At 40.9% G+C, this 21,908-nt stretch overlaps 1 protein-coding gene across 1 annotated transcript in view; it reads left to right on the forward strand.

Annotated features, from left to right (window-relative positions):
- Positions 1-21,001, forward strand: part of antxr1a (ANTXR cell adhesion molecule 1a) — a 36,777-nt gene extending 15,776 nt beyond the window's left edge. Inside the window, exons 11-18 of the mRNA XM_084728031.1 lie at positions 2,591-2,660; positions 2,761-2,839; positions 4,479-4,574; positions 7,603-7,644; positions 10,289-10,384; positions 11,947-12,114; positions 14,482-14,562; positions 20,530-21,001. Coding sequence (XP_084584157.1) covers positions 2,591-2,660; positions 2,761-2,839; positions 4,479-4,574; positions 7,603-7,644; positions 10,289-10,384; positions 11,947-12,114; positions 14,482-14,562; positions 20,530-20,940 — 1,043 coding nt within the window. The 3' untranslated portion in view covers positions 20,941-21,001. The remainder of the gene's footprint in view (positions 1-2,590; positions 2,661-2,760; positions 2,840-4,478; positions 4,575-7,602; positions 7,645-10,288; positions 10,385-11,946; positions 12,115-14,481; positions 14,563-20,529) is intronic.
- Positions 21,002-21,908: the final 907 nt, after the last annotated feature.

Raw genomic sequence — 21,908 nt, forward strand, 5'->3', positions numbered from 1 at the left:
CAACATGCTCCAAAAAGTTGGGACAGAAGCATGTTTACCACTGTGTTACATCTTCTTTTCTTTAAACAACCCGCAGTAAGTGTTTGATAACTGAGGATACTAATTGTGGAAAAAAGTTAAAAGTGAAATTCTTTCTCATTCTTGCCTGATAGAGGATTTCAGTTGCTCAACAGTCCGGGGTCTCTGTTGTTGTATTTTGTCATCGTCTGGATGGCAGCATGTGTTGCTCCAACACCTGTATGTACCTTTCAGCATAAATGGGGCCCTCACAGATGTGACAGTTACCCATGATGCCATGGGCACTAACACACCCTCATACCATCACAGATGGTGGCTTTTGAAGTGAGAGCTGGTAACAATCTGGATGGTCCTTTTCCTCTTTAGCCCGAAGGAAATCGGAAATGTGGACTCGTCAGACCACAGCACACTTTTCCACTTTGTATCAGTCCGTCTCAGATGAGCTCGGGCCTCAGGGAAGTCCGCAGTCTGTTTGTGGATGCTGTTGATATATGGCTTTCGCTTTGCACGGTAGAGTTTTAACCGGCATTTGCTGATGCAGTGACAAACTGTGTTTACTGGCAACAGTTGTCCAAAGTGTTCCTTAGCCCATGTAGGATCTTTTATACAATTATGTGAGTTTTTAATGCAGTGCTGCTTGAGGGGTCAAAGGTCGCAGGCATTCATTCTTTTTTGGCTTTGGCTGTTATGTGCAGAGATTTCTCTGGATTCTCTGTTAATGATGTTTTGGACTGTAGATGGTGAAATCCCTAAATTACTGCAATTTTGTGTTGAGAAACATTGATCTTAAACTGTTGAAGTGTTCGCCCACGCCGTTTTTCACAGAGTGGTGAACCTCGCCTCATCCGTGCTTGTGAAGAGCTGAGCCTTCGAGGATGTCTCTTCAATATCCAGTCATGATCCAGTCACCCGTTACCTATTAACCTGTTTACCTTTTGAATGTTCCAAAAACATGTTTTCTGAACATTTCACAGATTTCCAAGTCTTTTGTTGTCCCTGTCCCAATTGTTTTGCAACATGTTGCAGTAATCAAATTATGTAGAATAAGTGTATATTAACTAAAATGCTACAATTTATCAGTTTGAACATTAAATATTTTTCTTTGTACTGTATTAAACTGAATACAAGTTGAAAATGATTTGCAAATCAACTGTTTTCTTTTACACAGTGTCCTAACCTTTTTGGAAGTAGGGTCGTAACAGCCATTGCTCTAATGGTTAGAACAATAAACCAGCAAAAAATAACTAACATAAACCACCATGTTCTGGGGGTCGCAAACACCAAGCTGATTATTCTGGGGGATACAACTCAAACAGGTTGAGAAGCACTGGACTTGGCAACTAATCGCACACATTCCTGCTGCAAATTGACCTTGCAGACAGTCCGCCACAGTCAATAGTCTCTCAAAGATCGTACGTTTACCGGCATCTTAAGCGGTAATTCCAAATAATTTACTGGTTAAAGTTGAACTCTGGGCACTTGTCTGCACCACACCGTAAAACATGACCTCTCTCTGAGCACGGGGAGTAAACAGTCTAATAAAACATCATGACGCGGATTGCTCAGAATGTTTGCCAGCATCTTTATCCTCAGGGGATTTAACCAGTGGAATTCTGACGAATCAAGTCCCGTCAGCTCTGGACTTTGCTGTAATTTGTCGTTTAAAAGGCTCTCAGTCATGCTTTGATAGTGTGAGGCCATTCTGAGTGCAAGGTGGGTGCAGAGATGAACTCTTAGCGGGACCGTATCTGGGCCAGTTTATATTGGCGCTGATCTGTTTTTGGCAGCTCAGTTTCTGCCCCCCCCCCCCGTCCTACACGGTGTTTCTAGAGAGGAGCAGCCGCGACCCATGCGGGTCTGTTGATTTCCTCAGTTCTGGAGTATGCTCTCCCCCTGCCAGGATAAACAGACAGGCTTGGGCGACGATGCTTGTTGGAGCCGGTCTCCTAAAAGCCAGCTGGACGAGGAGAGGACCTAGATTCGCCTGAAAAACAAAAGCTGGGGCGAAGTTGTTGGGATTGGTGTTTCTGAGAGGGATACAGATGTCTTCAGACAGCAGACAACAAAAAGCACTTGTTTAGAAGAATCGCCCCTCTCAGACAGTTTGTTAATCGAGTTACAGTGAAAGATGTGACATCATTTAGCTTCTGTGCAAAGTTCAGCCTCGCTTATTGGATTCAAATGGAGTCATGCAGCGTTTTTCAGGCAATAACTAATCTTACTGTAATAAGACTAAACCATGACATCAATGAGAGGTGCAGGCTTGGGGAGTAATGGATTACAGGTAACAGGATTATGTAGTTTGGATACGTAACTGTTACAGTTACAGATAAAACATAAAACATAATATCAGGCTAAACAATTTTCACATATTTGGTATTGACATAATCCAAAAGTAAAGGACATCACTTTAATCTTGACTACATAATTATCAGGTAGTTAGTAATTGTATCAGAATACATTTTGAAAGTAATCCTTCCCACCCTGGAAAGGTGGTCCAGATCATGGTTTGTGATTCAGGTTTATATGTCAGTGAATGTTTGGCTGATTTTTTATGACCCTTCTCTTCCAGTGGTGAAGCCTTTGATTGTGGAGGATACATATCTTCTCTGCCCTGCACCGATACTCCAAGATGAGGGGATGTAAGTCCTGTAATTTATTTTAATAAATGTGCGGTTTCATATGACACCATCTACTTTTTGCACGAATGACAGCCAAGACATTTTTCTTTTTCGTTTCCAGGGCAGCAAACCTTTATGTCAGTATGAATGAAGGTCTCAGTTTCATCTCCAGTTCAGTCACCATTACCACTGTGGGCTGTGTGAGTACAATATAAATCAAATCAAACCTTATTTATACAACGCCTTTCATGCAAAATTGTAATACAAAACACTTTTATTTTTAAACTCTGAGTCTTTTTATTGGAATTTAAAACCACACAAAATGCGTGATGTAGTTGGATAGACATAATATGCTCCCCTCCACATGTTTTTGCTCCAACGGGGCCACATCCCTATAAAAGTATTACTGTACCATTTAATCATCAGAATTTAGTTCATTAATTTCATCACATATATACAAATAAATAAATGCAATGTGACAGAAATCATAGTTGAAGAAAACACACAATACAAACAAATAAATGAATAATAACTGGTTTAAGCAAAACATACAGACAATAAAAATGTAACTGAAAGTAAAAAAAAAAAAAAAGTTAAAACTCCAATATCATTGGCGTCTGTTCTTTCTATATAGGTTAAAAATGGTTACTGTATAATATAAAATGTTTGTCTTGGAGGATAGTGAATCTTCTCCAACACCAAGTGATGCATAAGATCTTTAATCCACATCTTTAAAGGTTGGAAGGAATTTCTCCTTCAATTTAAAGAGTATAACTAAAAAAGATGCAAAAACTGTCATGCCTTTTGCCTGGTTTAAACGTAGCTAGCTTCACTTTAGACCAGTGAAGGTGATGCAAAAAGACATTTCAACACGATTGTTTAAGTGAAGAAAATTCTGGCGCGTCCAAGTGCTGATTTGTTCGATGCAACTACTGAGCGCTTGTATTGGATTATATTCCCTTGAAGACATGGTTATGTAAATTTGTGTGTCATCTGCATAATTAGGGTAACATTAAAGTTTTACTTCGCAGAAACAGCATGTTTACTGCAGTCACAAAACTGTTGGCTCTCCAGCTTCTTGCACCATAACCATGTCTACATTCAGCTGCAGAAATAGTCTAACAGGAGGCCGTAGTCCATTAAAGGCTCGTTGTGGTTTGAGATTTATTTTCATGAATACAAACAGTTAAAAAGTGATGAGCACAGTGTGCTGTCATGCTGATTTGGACACGTTCTGGACGTCTGGTTGGCCGATCAGATTGTATAACCCAAAATTCTAATCAGGTTCTAGAAGCACGTCAGGGATTTCCTACAGTATCTCTCTCCGGACCTTTGCTCCAGTAATTAAAACCTTGGTCTTATCTTTGTTCAGCTGCAGAAAGTTGTGACATCCACAGGTTGATATGATCGATGCACTGAAACAGTTTATCAATAAGTACAGCCTTAGGCGATAAAGATATGTACAGCTGTGTATCATCGGCATAGCTATGAAAATTAATACCCTGTGATATAATGGACCAGCATTTAGCTTTAACACTGCACTGTTTTGGGTAATGGTGGATTCCAACATGCTAACACTAACAACAGATAAACTAATGCAACCAATCCAAACAGTGCAATACAAACTTAAGAAGACGTCTAAATGATGGATGCAGATTAATTAAAATATTTTAGTAGTCAGCAGAATCCGTCTTTAAGTACAGTTCCATGGAAGATAAAACTAAAAGAGCCTGTTTCCCCCTCAAAGCATTATAAGCATCAGAGAAGAGGTTTACATATTTGTATTGCTTTGTGCAGTCAGCCAGTGTGTCGGTGTTGACGTGTCTGTCTCTGTCACAGTCTGATGGGACCATCCTGGCCATAGCTCTGCTCATCCTGATGCTGCTCCTGGTCTTGGCTCTCCTCTGGTGGTTCTGGCCTCTGTGCTGCACCGTGGTGAGTCTTCTCAAACGCTGATACACATGCTGCTTTACAGATAGCTTCTGCTCCACTCTTTTTCAAATTACAGATGGCTTCAAACACCGTTGGAATGCAGTGATATTGCTCGCGGATAATAAGACAGAGAGAGATGTCTTTACCAGGTCTGTCTCGTCTGGCGAACACCCCCCTTAGGCATCTTATTAACCTAGACAACATTCCCATGGTGAGAAGGTTAGGGTGTGCGAGTCAGTAAGGGCGTAGGGCCCTTTAGGATTCCTGCAGCTGAATTTAGTCCACAACCAAAAGAGGTCAAGGCCACCGGCTGGACGTGTGGGGAAGTAATTATGCTGCTGTTGAAATAATTTGCGTTTCCAAGAGGTCACAGCAGGTGACCTCGGAGCAAAGACGCTCACAAGGCCAAGCTGAAGCTGCCTGAGCAACAGCATGTTTGTCCTCTTTGGCTGAGGTGCAACTCTGAAAGAAAGACAAGTTTTAATTTTGCTGTTGTGGCTGCATAAATAAGAAGTGGATTATCTTGAGTAGAACCAGATCATTATTTATGGGAAGAGACAAATTTTCAAATGTATTTTTTTGGTGCTTTAAGCACCAGAAGCTGGGTGTCATTTAGTTCCATTAAACTGGAGAGAAGGCAGACATCTCTATGGCTGGTATCTCCAAAACTCTGCAACTCCCACCAAAAAAAAAAGTCTAGATGGATAAATACCACTACAGGCCAGGGGAGAATATGTATTTTTGATTTTAAGTTGATGCTATAGCATCCAAACTTGGCATTGTTACTAGTCTTGGTACAGGTGTCACTATAATATGTAATATTTCTGGAATAAAATGTCTAAACGTGTCGGGGCAATGCATATACTTAGGTGAGTTCTGTACTTACATTATCCCCATTATCCTGTCATATCTTCACCTGTTCTGTTAAAATAATGTTTAAAAACTCCACTAGGCACTAATTAACCGTGTCATTGAAGAAATTGTAAACCTATGATGCAATATGCTAATAAAAGGTTATTTTTTTTCATCAGTGCCTCACAATGTCTCTCTGTGTATTTATTCAGTGGAAGACCTAAACTGGTCAGCGTTAGCAAACTCTTCCATCAGCAACGAGGCAGAATAATTTCAATTTCCAGCCAGTGGTGTGGAAACAAACACTCACACGATATAGCTTGTTTGGGGTTGAAAGGTTTAGAATCAAGATAACTCACCAGAAATGTTTTTAAAAAAGTCTTTATGTCAGTCATCTTATCTGCTCTGGATACAGCAAACAGAGGAAAAACACAGTGTGTGCCATTATTTAGACAGTGGTCAAACTGCCAGCATCACAACATTTCAACAAACTCTCTTGTTAACCAGCCTCATTGTCAAAATCTATATTTCCCCCTTCAAATGAAGAGTGTATTGTCTCTTTGAGAATCCACTCCAATGTTTCCAGCACTGGAAACAGGAAAGTTGAGAACTGCCAGAGAGAGATGTCGGCTTTTACAACATGGCTGTCCCTCCCTTCACTCTCTCTGTTCTTGTCCATTTAGTTTCTGTGCAGCCAGCGAGTGTGTTTAGGAAAGCGATGCTGGGTTACCATGGGGAATCGCTCCATGCTCCAGGATTTGGAGAAGCATGGAGGAAAATGACAAATAAGGATCAGAATCACTTAATTTGCCAACTGCATTTGATGTAGAAGAAACTGTCTTCATTAGAACTGGTGAAAAAAACACACTGACAGCTCATGTGGTGACTTACACTCTTAGAAATAAAGGTGCAAGAACCACAAAGGGTTCTTCAGCCTGTCCCCATAAGAGAACCCCTTTTTGTTACTGGTAGAGCTTTTTAGAAATCTTCAACTTGAAACCTCTTCAGAGAGTTTTACTTAGAACCCAACATAAAAGGTTATATCTAGAACCATCTGTGGGAGGTTCCACCCTATGAAGGGTTCGACAGAGAAGCCCTCTGTCATGCAGTGGTTCCATCCTGATGTTCTAATCAGAACATTTCCACCTTTTAAGAGTGCCAACAATAACCCACCGAGGGGTCCTACTGAGAACCTCTGTATTCCAAGGGTTTTATCAAGAACAAATCCAGGGGGTTCTATCAAGAACCTTTTTATATTCCAAGGGTTTTATCTAGCACCCACTCAGGGGGTTCTGTTGAGAACCTTTTTATAATCCAAGGGTTTTATTAGAAACCACTAACGGGGTTCTAATGAGAACTTTTTTTATATTCCAAGGGTTTTATCCAGAACACACTGAGAGGGTTCTACAGAGAATCATTTTATATTCCAAGGTTTTATCTAGAATCCAACAGAGGTTCTACAGAGAACTTTTTTATATTATGGTACAAAAACCACCTTTGACAAGAGAGTTCCTCAGCAGTCCTTGAACTCTTTCTTTCAAAAAGGGTTCTTTGGGTGAAAAGGGTTCTTAATGGAACCCTTGGTCTTACAAAGAACTATTGACCAACACTTTCTTTGATAAAGGGCACCTCAGAAGCAAATGGTTCTGGGTAGAGCCTCAGTCCCTCGGGGAGAACCCTGTTAGAACCCTTATCTCTAAGATTGTAGAAACAAGGCATAAGTCATAGATGAAACTGAACTCTTCGTGCAGCCCTGCAGTGTAGCAGCTGTGTAACATTCTTTAGATGGACAAAAAGTAATAATCAGATAAATAAGAAAAACAAAAAGCATAAATACTATAAAGTTTTATGGATAACTTTGCTTTATACAGAATATAAGAGCAAATATTACACTATTTATGTGCCTGTAACTCTTCCCTCCTCTCCTAATCAACAACGTCAGGCCAAAAAATCTGGCGAGCAGATTTCTAGGTCAGTGCATTGCTCTTGTAAAGTAGTCAAGAGGAAAAAACAATTCCTCAGCCATGTGTTGTTGTGTAACCGTCTTGCTGCGCACAGAAAACACATTGCTCTGACATGCAGATTAAATAAAAATCTATTTTGATACACATGTTTGTGACTTTTTGTTGTCACCTTCCTCTCTTCTCTCATGCAATCCTTTTTTTTTTTCCACCCACAGATCATCCATGAACCCCCACCGCCGCCTGTGGAGGAGAGCTCGGTAAGAGCTGCACCGTCTCCGTCTGTTTCTCGCGACTCCAAAAACAGCTCATTATTTAAGATTCAGACAGTTGCCAGTGTTTAGGTTGTGTAATTGTTTGAGTTTATTCGGACATTTAAAACCTCAATGAGCGTGCAGCGTCATTCACTCGCCTCCTGGCACTGAACCATGATTTCACTCGTTTAGTAAATCATCAAATGTGGGTTGACGCCCTCTTAGGATAACAGTGAAATCATGACTTTTACCGTTTTTTTCCCCCTCTCCTCTTTTAAAGAGGATAATTTTGTTTTCGAGACTTTAATTTATGTTTTTCACATCACTTGATGATGTGAAATTAAAATTTAACTGACTAATAACATTTCTCATGATTTTAAGCACTGGATTCATGGTATTAAAATGCATGTTGACTGCCAAGAATCTAGGGGTTTGAGTAACTAATTACAAATCCTCAAATTACTGCAGTTTAGTAGTATTTTGGGGGTACTTCTCCTTATGTCCTACTCTACGTAGCTACTTTTAAAATAATAGAGTACTGAGTGCAATTTTAATTAATTTAATTAATTAATTTGCATTTTTGTAGTCAATAAGGCTATCTGATGTCAGATGGGCCAATGAAAACCAGGACATATGGACGACCCAAAATGCTGCAGTCAGCACAGTTTTGTCACCGCCCCTCGGCGCCTGATACTGAAGCACAGGGTACCCTTTAGCGACTGTGTCTGACGCAGCCAGAAACCCTTTTTAACCCATTGTTAACACTGTGAAATGTTCATGGTTTGGTGAGGTGTAGATGCCAAAAATACTTGGTTTAGGATTGCGTTTACAGTAGGCTTGTTTGAGGCGGCTACAGGAGGCAGCGACAAAACCTGCAGTCGATGTAGGAATAAACAGGAAGTGATGGAAATATTTATTTCCTGTTACATCATCTGTAGGCTACCTGTAGTTTATAGACTGTGATCAGATAGTCATAATTGAAATAATGAAGTATGTTCCTGATCACTGATGAAGTTGAAGCAGAAGAGATCCCCCTCTGGTCTTTTAGGGGTAAAGCATGTTGTAACTGCTCGTACTGATACATCATTATCAATCGCACAAAATATGTTTGTTAACAGATTAAACCTTCATTGCACAACATAAAACTAATCTAAACTAAAATCAAAGCTTGTCAGCTCATTGGTTAGGTGACAGCCAAGGCTGCGTTCAGCCCCAACAAAACATGGTAAAATGTATATTTAAACAGAAATGGCCTGTTGCACAGCGTTGAAGAAACATTTGCGCAATGTCTTCGGACTGATTTTGCAGTCAGTGGAGAGCAGCTACGGCCACCTTGATCTCGTGAGGTCATTGTCACCCACATGTGCACGACGTCAGAGCAAGTCGGGATCAAATCTAAACGGCATGCGCTGTGTGGCGATCACAGTTGATCGAGTCTGTGCAGGCTTGGCTTTTGACTATTGTCAAATACTATATTTTGAGCCTATTGACTAGGTTACATTTGTGATGTGACATTACTGAAACAACTCGCAAAATGAAAATCACACAATGAAAGTCAGGTGTCACTGAAGCAGCTCACTACACAAGTAAAATGACACACGTGAAGCGACTTGCAACATGAAAGTCACGCGACAAAAGTCCTGTGATGCACAAAATGTCAACTTGCAACTTTTAAAATCATTTTGATTTCACATGGGACACGAACCTCAGCCTCCTAGGGTTTGTTTGAGCCGTCCACCTCCTCCATGTGTGGACTTTTTCCCTCTTTATACTATGTCAGCAGCCTGGGGTGTCTCATACAGAGAGATGTGGGTTTCTCTTTCTTCAGTGGTTTTACAATGAAGTCACTTGAAAAGTGTGTTGGTGTGTTGCTTTCAGATGTGGGCACCGTTTCTGTGAGTCGCAGAGGGGCGGTGACATAACGTCAGCATGTGATGAGTTGGGGAGGACTAATGGGGGGAATAATTTAGACTGAAAATTTGGAGACACAGAAACCCCTTTGGGTTTAATTGCTGCTACTGATAATGCATTAAACATGCAAGTAGCTGATACTCTAATTAGTTTTTTAGCAAAAGTGTATTTAAATGTTTTTCCAACACCAGTACTTTTACTTGCAATGAAGTAATATACTCCCAGAATCACAATGCAGTACAAGCAAGCTAACATGCAAATGTGTGGGACAAACCAGGCTGGATTTATTTGTACCAATTAAACTGAAAATTAAATTTAACTGGTGAATTTATACCCAAAACAGACTCAGATGACAACTGTGGTCTCAAAGACAACTTTCAGGCCTCATTACGGCTTCCTCTGTCTGACATCCTGGTAGATTATGAGTCAGACAGGGTGTATTAAAGGAGCTGAAACATCATAAGTTTGGCCAGTGGGCTTTGTAATTTCCTCTGATCTGACAGCCAGCACAGTGGGGACAAAATTTAAGGGCTGGGTTTGGTATGGGACGAGCAGACAGAAAGGAATTTACTTGCCCGGTGACCAGTGAGAGGGTATTTATATCAGGTAGTGCCAACGTAAAAACAGTGAAAGGCTCACTTACCCTTTTATTGTCCCTTAAATGTAGCTGCTTAGTCTGTCAAGTGGCTCGATAATTAATATATCGCAATTAAACCTGCTCCCTCTCACTCCCCCACAGGACGATGAAGACTTTGAAGCCCCAAAGAAGAAATGGCCGACTGTAGATGCCTCCTACTACGGAGGAAGAGGAGTTGGGGGGATCAAAAGGATGGAGGTGAGATCGAGTAAATCTCTAAATGATCTGTTGCGTTAAATGACCAGGGTGAAGTTCTTAAAAGCAACCTGCTTTTAAGATATTACAGGTTTACACGTGTGGATTGCTGAAAATCTCTAATTACAGGGATAGTTTGGATTATTTGACGTGAGGTTGTATGAGGTAATTATCCATAGTCATCCACAGGCAGTTCTCACGCCCCCAGTTCAGAGGAGGAGACTGGTGAAGCTAAGCCACGGATCACCTGTAAAAATCAATATCAGTTTAAGTGTACACGATATTTAGAATATTTTGCCTAAAGGAAACCACCATCACATGACCAAAATTTCACTCTATCCAAAGCAACCAGGTTACTTTAAGGCACAGAAGAAAGACTGTGGATGTGCATCAGAAAACATACATTATTCTCCATACAGGCTTGCCTACAACATGGCCATAACACAGTATGAAAAGTGCTTTAGTAAGTGTACAGTCCACTCTTTGATATTTTTAATGTCACAGTACAATCAGTCTAAGGGGTCAACAATAGAACAGATAACTACATTCCCCCAAAATACATTTACATTCAAACTTAATTGGGACACAGCCCATCTGTGCCATCTGTCAGCTTACAAGCGGAAGACGGCATGACTTGTCCTCAACTGATTAAATTACTTAATTAGACTCTAAAGTCTCTGTAAGTTCCTTTTCAAACAAGAGGCTATTTAGTCTGTACAAGTATTCCAGCCTTAGCTGCAGGCATTGCAATGTTTACTACACCACTAATCTCCCATGATGCTCGCTGGGATCACGGTTACTTGTGCATGCATCACCTTGTTTGATTGGTAGGCAGGCTGTGCATAAGAGTGGACCAAAATAAGTTAGAATGTTTTAGTCTTTTAATGAACAGTTTTTATAATTAAACCACAATAGCCTTAATTTAATTTAATTTTACTACAGTTATAACTAAACATTTACTCTGCGCCTGATTTTTTTTTTTGTGTCAGCTGGTTCTTTGGGTGGCACAGGCACATCCTGGCACACCCGTGGCAGTAACACACAAAAAAAATAACATATGAAAGCAGGTGTAGACCAGCAACTCAGGTGTTATGCCACGTAAAAGGGCTATTTTTGTCTGGTTTCTTTAAAAGGAGCAATATTTTCCTTATATGATGGTAGTTTTTCTTCAGAAAAGGCTGCCTGACGGCAAAGTAAAGCAGTTAAAATATTCTAAATATAGTGTACACTTAAAGTGATATTGATTTTTTCAGGTGGCTAAAACATGTTTTGCTGCTGACCCTGTCCACAGCAGTGAATTGCATGGCTTCCTACACCTGCTTTTCCTCAAAAACTTATGGATAAGTACTACATATCTCATACAGTCACTCATGAAAACCCCAAATTGCCTTACCGTACATAAATTGCACCTGTGCTGCATTGAATCATCTATGAATTTAAAATCTGACAGATTCACAATTGTCCACTCCTGACCATCTTTTTTCAGATTTGTAAAAAAACAAAAACAAAAGAATAGTGTATATCTCCATCATAAAACTCTGACTCTCCATACTGTCCTTTATAAGGTTCGCTGGGGTGAGAAAGGTTCCACCGAAGAAGGCGCGAAGCTGGAAAAGGCCAAAAACGCCAAAGTGAAGATGCCTGAGCAGGAGTATGTGCTGGCCCCCACGCGGGTTCTCAACAACGGCATGCACAAACCCCCGGGGCCGCGCAAGTGGTACTCGCCCATCAAGGTAACAGCAGCCAGGAGGAAACTGTCTGGGGGATGTTTGGTCTGCAGATGCGCTTTCAAGTCCCATTGTTGACAAAAGTGAAACATGGCAAACATAGGAATTATTAGTGTCATCTGTCCGACATAAAAATAATACTAGTAATGTTGGAGGATTTGTGAGATATTTGTTCAACACGTCTGGGAATATAGCTCAGCTGACATTTAATTAATAAAAGTGTTCATGGTTGTTTAACAGCTCTGCTGGGACAAATGCCCTCCTCAGCTGTTAGCATGTGTACTGCATGAAGTACAACATCTGTTACAAATTACTGCCATGTTAATCTGGCTGAGGATATGTAAGTAATAGCATTATTAAAATGTTGTAGCAAAAATAGCATGAGATGTGTTAAGGTAATAACGCTTAGGTGACTACTGGCACACGGTCCCTTCCTCCAGGGCCAGCATGGGGTTAAAGGAGTCGTTCCAAAGCCTTCCCAGTCAGTGGGGGATTGCTAATAGAAACCAGACTCCTGTTGGACTGACCTCCAGGGAGCAGGGCTGCACAGCCAGCAGTTTTGTGAAGAAAAACAGCTGCATTCTCTGCCCTTATCCTCAAAGTATTCGCTGTTTGAAAACTATGAAGAGACAGTTCACAATGAAACCATTTCGGTGCGTCACTGTGAAATGGCTGTAGCAGTTGGATAATACTGGACATTACAGCCGGAGTTCGGTGCACAGTGTGGAACTGTGTTTTTGAATGGTCATGAGATACAACAATCCTGATCAGGTTTTTGTCAGCAATAAAGAGCAGCTGCCTTTTCCTTAAAAATAAATTTATTTTAAGATTATTCTTGGGGAGAATGAGGTAGCATGAGGTACTTTCTACATTTGATGATCTAAATGCAAAATAAAAGTGTATTTGTTTCAAATAATAGTTACTATACAAAACCTCAGGTTGTTGCACACCATGGAAAAGTTATGTAATTATCACTGTTTTAAAACAATGACCAACCAAAAACAGCTAACCCATCAAAGCTGCAAGCAACATGTTTTTCAGACTTGCAGTTTTTCACTCACAGGTCTCACACATCAGAAATGCTCTCTTTTTAATCCACACTGCAGTCTGCACCAGCTCCATACATCTCATGTCCCAGCTGTGTCAGGCATAAACTTGATCTGAAGCGTTTATTTACATTTTAAGTCTGTTTTTTCCACAATAAATGCATCAACTCAAGGCTGGTTCCCAGAGCTGCTTTTTATTTTACTGCCACTAGACAACTTCACTGTTCCAATCACTAAAACCTGTCTGCTCTTAGCGCACCCACCAGAACTTTATTTTTCCCCTTTCTCTCTTTTGCTGATCTCTGCACACAGCAGTGCTTATGCCACAATCATATGCACTGTGTTGATGAAAAGTAGATCAGGAATATTGACTCATTTCAAAAGACTAACTGCACAGAAAGATGCTCACTGCTGGATAATATGGACAGACGCTTCAGAGTGGCATGAAAGAGGTCATCATGAGAGCATGAGAATGTGATGCTAATCTAAAGTTTGTGGTCTAGACACAGGTTTAGTCCTCTGGCACAACTTGCCCCAGTGTAGGGATAAAATGAGCATGTGGACTAGTATAACAACAAAATGGACTGGTATATATACACTGAAGGACTGATGAGAGAATGAGCCACAGGTGTGGAGATGGGCGGGGAAAACCAGGTGCAGGCACTGAGCAAATGCATGGACTGAGAGGGAGGCATGATCTGAAATGACAGGAGAGTTAAAACAAACTAAGAGTTGGGATTCCTGACACAGACAGCTTATTTCATATAAAGAGTAATAAACAAAAAAAAATAAAAAGAAGCTAATAGTAAATGTAGTCATTTAAAGTTTTAAGTTACTTTACATGACATACATAACATAGTTATTTTAACTGCACCACAATCTTTTTCTTAGCCATGCAGCTTTACCACTAAACCTAACCAAACTGCAAGTGTTTCACAATGTAAACCATGTCACACGAGTTATGTCACATGACTAACTTAACATAAAACTCAGGTAAATTGGCAGTCGACCTATTCTGTCATGTGTGCATGAGGACCTGATGGTTAATGACCATGGACTTATCTATTTTAATTAAGAAACAAGACTGATAACTTGATGATGAATTCACTTGGCATGGCAAGTCTTCTTTTGCTCCCGTTTACTTACCTCTCTCTATATATATATGTGCTTGAGTCTAAGCTGGATATAGTACTGTGAGCTGTACTGTCTTTATTTATGATCACATGATTACTTTTGTTTATGGTTAGCTAGATACAATGTGTGGCTCATTTCACCCACTAGCTTGACTTACCCTGCTAAAATTTTGATTTCTCCTCTGTTTCCATAGAGCAAACTGGATGCATTGTGGGTGCTTTTAAGAAAAGGCTACGACCGTGTGTCTGTAATGAGACCTCACCCAGGTGACAAGGTAAGAATAACACAAAAGTCACACAGGTAGGCCTCAAACGTGCCTTCGTTTTACAAACTGATGTCAGGCCTTGGCTGTTGCATTAGCGCTTGGCAAAGGGTGAGATTCTTTTGTATCTGAAAATGTTGAGAACCAGCTGTGAGTAATGAAGTGTGCACAGAGAGGCTCATGGGGAAACTTGTGGTGAGATGGGATTTAGACTGCAGCGTCTGGCTACAGTACGCTGAGATGTAAAGACGTCTGCTCAAGTCATTATAAAGAGACAAATTCCTCAAAGGCCAGCTGTAGTGTGGGGGGGGATAACAGCACAATGACCTCTGCTGCTGGCAGCTGACACAGTCTGAGTGAAGTCTGTATATATCATTCCTCACCCACATGAATTTATGTAATGCTTCATATTTCCCTGAGTAAGAAATGTTGATCTAAGAGCAGCTATTAACCTCAAAGCTACAACCTCCAATTCCACTGTTGAGCACGTGAAGTCGTACTTCAAGCAAGACTGAGAAATAATTTCACTTAACTCGAACAGTTGTTGTCATCAGTTCCCAAACACGTACAGACTGTTGTTAAAAGAAAAGGTGATGTATCACAGCGGTAAACATGCTCCTGTCCCAGCTTTTTGGGAACGTATTGCAAGCATCAAATTTAGAATGAGCGTATACTTACAAAGTTTAATCAGTCTGGACATGAAATATTCTGTCTTTGTGCTGTATTCAAGGTCAAAAAGTTTTTGCAAATTGTTGCGTTCTGTTTTTATTTACATTTTATAGAAAGCATTAACTTTTATATTTCCTCCTCAGTTTTTTTCTACATTTTAACAAGTATTATTTAGCATAATTTCTAGTCAAGGTTACTTTACTGTTTTTGCGTAATGTCTGGTGTAAAATACATTCCTTTTTATATAGTGTGGGGAGGGGCTGGTCCTATTGTTTTCATGAAGCTGTATATGGTGGCACACATCTGTTTTGATGTTCAAGTCTTATATACAGTATAGTATAATAGATATAGGGAGGAAGAAACAATCCTCATGTGGCCACAGTCTGACTCACTGAATGCACACTGCTTGTATAAGTCCTGCCATTGGTCGCTTGCTTCAAGCGGTACTGCAGTGTCTGCAAACAAGAACAACCTCGTAGCTGCATTCTGCACACAGAAAATGGCAAATTAGCACCTGGGATCTAATGGTATGAAGGTAAACAAGCTGTTACCTTTTCTTTTGCAGAGATGTAGTCATTTTAACGCACCTCCCGATGTGCAAATGTTCCACCACAAGTTCCCCCTTGACACTTTTTTGCAGCAGCACCATTGCTGCATCCTGGGCTTAGTGACCAAGACATTTGTGACCGGTTTAAAGAAATGCAAATAAGAATGTGTATATGTGCAGCCAGACCTTCCTCCAGCACTGACCACTGTTGAGAGAGGTGATTAAAGTTATAAAGTTATTCTTTTGTACAGTGAGGCCTGTTTCCCAGAATCACTGCAGCCTTTTCCAGTGAACGGATGTGGTTTTTCCTGTGATTTCTTTATTTTTGTTGAGTATAGATGACTTATAGCACAATACATATGTGACAAATTTGACTTAATGGAAACTTTAAATTATGCAATAAAATATATTCATCTGATGATGTTGATGTCTGTTGTACATCCTCTGGCAAGCCCATCACAGCCTGCTGCAACAGTACAAAGTCTTCTGCAGGGACAACCAGTGTCAACATAATGAGACACTAATGCAACACATTGAGACTCTCTATAAAAGCACCGCAGCTCTGGACAGAGAAAACACCACAGAGACCATGAGGTCCTTCAGACACAGTTCAGTGACTGTAAAAATAACATGATCTTCTGAACAGAGTGAGAGACCTGAGAGAAAGCTGGCGAAGGAGGAAAAAGTCTCACGCTCCAAAAAATAAATTTTGGAGCCTACTATGCAGAAGAGACTGAAGACACTGAAGAGCAAAGATAGACAGAGGATTTCTGACACAACAGGACAACAGGACAAAGAGGATAACTTGAACATCCGTCACATGGCCATAAAGTGAGGTGGGGGAGGAGGAGGAGGCCATAGGAAGAAGAAACTTGTGCATCAATAGAAGGACTCAAGAGAAGAGCAGGAGAGATGACTTCCTCAAGACTCCCTCATTGTGGGAAGTGAAAGAGAAGGGGAGCAAAGACAAAGATAGCTTTAAAAAAGAAGGACACAAGCATCTCAAACAAAATCTTGTTGGCGTCACATGCAAGTGAAGAATCACTGCAGCGCAAAAACGAACCCCTCCCATAGGAGACCATGTTTCCACAGGAGCTGTCCATAAATCCACTGGCCTTGAAGGCAGAGCAGGACAGCTTGGAGCAAGACACAGAGAGTACGAAAGAACATGAGAACCTGAGTGATTTGTCTGACCAGTCCAATGGGAAGGCCGTGTGCCGTGCCCTGCAAAATGAACTTTGGCACCCTAAAACAATGTTTAACGAACAGAAGGATGTGAATAAAATATTGAGGTTTGAAGCCAAGAAGGGGTAGAATGAGCTTGGACAACTCCTTAAGGGAGTGGAAGGTGAATTAGGGTCAAAAATGACCACATCAACAAGATGAGGTCAGAGACGGAAATGGGAGAACTCTGTGTTCATGCACAAAATCAGTCAAAGTTGATGGAAAATGCAAAAAATTGCAGCTGCTGTAGAAATTCAACCTCTGGGGAAAATGCACTACATAATTATTTCCTGGATGTATATATGTATTTATTTTGTTTTATATTTTTACCCAGCATCAGCTCATCCATCGGCCACCTTCTCCCGCCCGTGCTCTAAGCAAAGTCTAGACATGACATAAGTGGCTTTCCTGCTGGTTATGTCCTCACGTCTGTGGCGAACTTAGCTTCATAAACAATGTAACAGGAATTACATGTTTAGTGTTTAGTCCACCAAATAATACGTGTTGCCTGGCTTCAATCGCCCGGCCTCGATCTCAACTATCACCGCGATCTCATCTTCCAAAAAGTTAACTCTTTCCTTTTGTCCCATGGCTATTCCTGAATCGCTGGTTGTGAGCCAGGTTCCATCAATTTTAAGTTCTAGATTTATAAATCACAGGAGGGTAAGTTACAAATGGGCCTTGCAGAACCTTAGTGAGATTTTTTTATGCTCAGTATCAGAAGTATAAATCTGAGAACACTTTTATAAATGAGATCCGTAGGGATTATGGGTGCAGTCATTCCCTGTTGCTCTGTCATTATTGAACTTTTGCCAGTGTATCGGTATACTGTACAGTGCGCTAGAATATTAATAACAAAATAATAATAATAGACAAAATAAATCCTTAAAAAAAACTAATGAGTGGTTCTGTAATGTTTCAGTCCAAATGCGGATGCACATTAGTCTCCTGCAGTGTTTTGTTATTGTATTATCTGATCTAAACTGATGTAAATCAGCGTGGCGTGCTGCAATAAATATTTTCAGCTTGGACTAAACAGGCTACAACAAGCAACAGCTATGGTTCTGGTTTGGTCTGATTGTTACATCACAAAAATAATGATTTGGCTCTGACTTGAGCTTTGGCATCTAGTCAGATTGATCTCATGTTTATTTGTCAACCAGTCAGCGAGGCCAGTTTATCTTGCCTCCAGGTTACGTGCAGTGCAGTGATAAACTGAGGAAATGCACCGACTGTCCAGCAATATGCAAATTTATAGAGAAACTACACCAGGGGCCTGCTGGAAAATAATCAGCCTGGACAGTGAAGCAATCTTTAAGGTGGACTAGCTCACCTTATTGCACTCACATTCAGAGGGTCAGAGGGTCACATTCCTTCTTTTTTTTTCCAGTACAGTAAGTACAGCAGAGCTAACACACCACTCTGTAATTAGAAGTGCACAGGAGTGAGTCCCCCACACTATAAAGCTCTTCATTAGTGCGCTGGAAAAAAAAAGCTGGGCTCTCGTATCCTTCATGATTTGCAGTAAACAAGCTTGTTCTGGTTGCAATTAAGAGTCTCTTGTCAAAGCCTTGCTTTTATAACTTCCCCTAAATGAATGCAGCGGTGGGAGGGAAGAGGACGGTTGATCCTACTGCCTATCTGAGAGAAACCCAAGTCAGGTTCCTGTAACGTGTCTTATATTTCTGAGCCTATGAAGACTGCTTTAATTATTAGTAAAGGAAAAACACAGCAGGTTAATAAACAGAGATGGGAAGTAATTAAGTACAAATACTTTGTTGCTGTACTAGATTTTTCAGGTTGAGTATTTATTTTTCAGACAACTTTTTACTTTTACTCCCTTTGTTTTTATACAAATATCTGTACTACAATTTCAAAACAGACTCATGACTTTAGTTTTAAGGCAATTTGGGGGAATTATTTTTATTTTACATCATTGTGTGCTGCCGTCCCAAAACAAAGAAAAGACAACTCCATGTGTATCCATCAGTGCATATAAAGCATGACAGAAGCAATAAGACGTAAACAATGTGATGAGAAGAAAAGAACGTACCAAGACAAAAAAAATGTAACAAGACAAAAAAAGATATGACCTAACAAGCTGAAAACGACGTAAAAGATGTGACAAGACAAAAACAGCATAACAAGACATAACAAGAAGAAAACGACGCAGGAAGACAAAAACACTGAGACTTAAGAAGAAAAAGAAAAGACATAACAAGATTAAACAAGACAAAAACCATCTAACAAAATGAAAATCACATAAGAAGTAGGAAGACTAAACGTAACTAGACGTAAACAACGTAACAAGATGAGAACAATGTTACAAGACGTAAGAAGACACGAAGATGAAACAACAGAAAATTAATGCAACAAGACGTAAGAAGACATTCATCAGTACTGACTGATTTTTAGGTTCGCTTTAACTACAATACAGTGCAGGAGTCCAAGAGACATTAAAGACACTATATTCTCTGTCCCTCAGGCACTAAAGGAATAAAAATAGGTTGAGTTTGGTTTTCCATCCTTGCTGTATGTGTGATATACAACATTTAGCCTGGTTTTGTCTTAGAGGTCATTTTGCCCCGCTGTTAAATGAGAGGCACAGTGCAGCGCTGTCAGCCCACATCAGTCCTCTGCAACTCCCTGATCCCCTCAGTGCAGCTGCTCCTGGGGTGTAGCTTGTTTCTGGAATCTGATAGTCTCTCATGAATGACCTCACTTCAGTTTGGACCGGGGAAGAGTGGTGGCAGGTTATTCTGTCCAGCTGAATAGAGCATTATCATAGTTGCCCATAACTAAAGCTGTGACTGAGAAATACGGCACATGGGGAGGTTTGTTGGCATTAAAACACAGTCATGTAGGTGTGTGTGTGTGTGTGTGCGAACAAAAGGCAAGTAGTCACAGTACCATCTGCTGTAGTCATCAGTCCATGCAATTTGTTAGGGAAAGCAGCAAGGGACATTTTTATATCTTAGACTAATTCAGCTGTCAAAGCTGGGAAGTTATGTATTTTATCAAAGAAAGGCTATTTAGAAAAGCAAAATCTTTCAAGCGAGGATGTCATTTTCCAAGCTCCAGAATATGAAACTAATATATTTGACCAAAGAGGCGTAATGAGAAACAAACACAACATTTGAAAAACATTATATTCATTAGACTACATGTCCTTCAATTGTCAGAATGTGAATGACAAATTAGATAGTAGGTCATACAGAACTTGTCAGAAAATGCATGAAAACAAAGTTAGCTTTAGCCTGGTAGCTAGCTAAATAATTAAAATAGAACATAAAATGACATGTCAAGATTAATTTTCATCCAGTGTTAGAAAAAAAAGCTATCAAACTGCCATTTTAATGTTTTATTTACTATATTGTGTTCCCAAAACCACACACAATGAAACAAAGAAAGTCAAGTCCATGGCCTGTCCACCACTTTCTGCTAACAATCCCACAATGCAATGCGCTGCACTTTATTGTTGTTTGTACACTAAGTTTTTGTTTTGTTCCTCTAAAATCTGGTCTGTTTTCACATTTCAGGGCAGATGCATGAACTTCACCCGGACCAAGTCTCCCCCTCCTCACTACCCACACTACAACCACCAACCGTCTCCCATCTACAAACCTCCACCTGCGCCGCAGGGCACCCTCCCACCGACCCCTGGCAGCCCTCCATCATCCCCGTCGTTCTCCCCCTGCAACCTCCCGCCGCTGCCCCCGACGCCTCCTCCCACCTCCAACACTCCCTCCCCTCCCATCACGCCCCCCCCTTACACACCACCCCCGAACCGGGCTCTTCCTCCGACCTTGCACATACCTGCCCCACCAGCGCTCCCGCCCACACCTCCGCCCTCCGCCTCCCCGACCGGTTCCCTGCCCCCTCCTCCGCAGGGACCTCCACCGGGACGAGCCCCTCCACCCGCTCGCCCACCGCCTCGCCCCGGCCTGTAGAGCTCCGGCAGCCAACAGGAGAGAGTTTAACAGGATTTTAAAAGGCAACTCAGAGCCCCCCCCCACCCCCCCGCAATCAGCACATGACCATCTATGATTGTACCAAGCGAGTGCGAGGACACTTGAACGCCTCGTGCCACGCTTCGGCGGCTCGCTGTGGCCTTTCTGCCTTGTGAAGTGGAGCCGTGAGGACTTGTCTCCAGCTATTTGTCTACAGTGACTTTTGTACACATTTAGCCCAATAGTGCAATTGCTCTGATGCTTGAATTACACAGACATTCCCTGCAAATGAGGTCATGCAGGCCAGCTCAAAAAACATTTGCCTCCGTGGTCCTCGGAGCTGCTTCGGGCCCCGCTGTCCCCTCTACGATCATACAAGATTGGATGAATCCTGACCAAGCAGGCGAACAACAGCTTGCACTGATGCCTCTGTATAAAGTCCCTCGACGTGTTCAGAATGATCATGACACTAAATTATGTTTAACATTCCTGTCTTTCCCAATAAGAGATAAAAGACTCATATTGCAGATGTTCCACACACACAGACTTAGAAGAATCTGAAAACCCCCATTTTTGTACTCTTGAATGTTGAGCAATTGCATGCAATAGTGTCGGCATTTTTGTTCTTTTTATAACGTTTCTACCTTGTTTTGTACAACATAAACACATTTTTTATTTGTGCTTTTATCGTCGAGTCAACCACATTTTCTGAGTTTTAATTTTGGACTTTAGAAAAACAATAATTTGCTGATAAACATATGTACAGTAACAGTATTGAAACAGCGGTGTAAAATATCCGGGGCCTCATTTATGAAAATGTTCTTTGGACCTGAACTTAGATTATTTCCGACAGTGTGCTTAGGTTCGATTCATAAAAGATACTGAGCATAAAAAGTTCTGCAAAGAAAATGTGTAACTTAAGCAGCTGTGATCTATAAATCTCATCTTAACTTATTGACACCACCTGC

The sequence above is a fragment of the Lutjanus erythropterus genome, chromosome 10 (assembly GCF_056507025.1).
Source record: "Lutjanus erythropterus isolate fLutEry1 chromosome 10, fLutEry1.hap2, whole genome shotgun sequence".
Lineage (NCBI taxonomy): Eukaryota > Metazoa > Chordata > Actinopteri > Lutjaniformes > Lutjanidae > Lutjanus > Lutjanus erythropterus.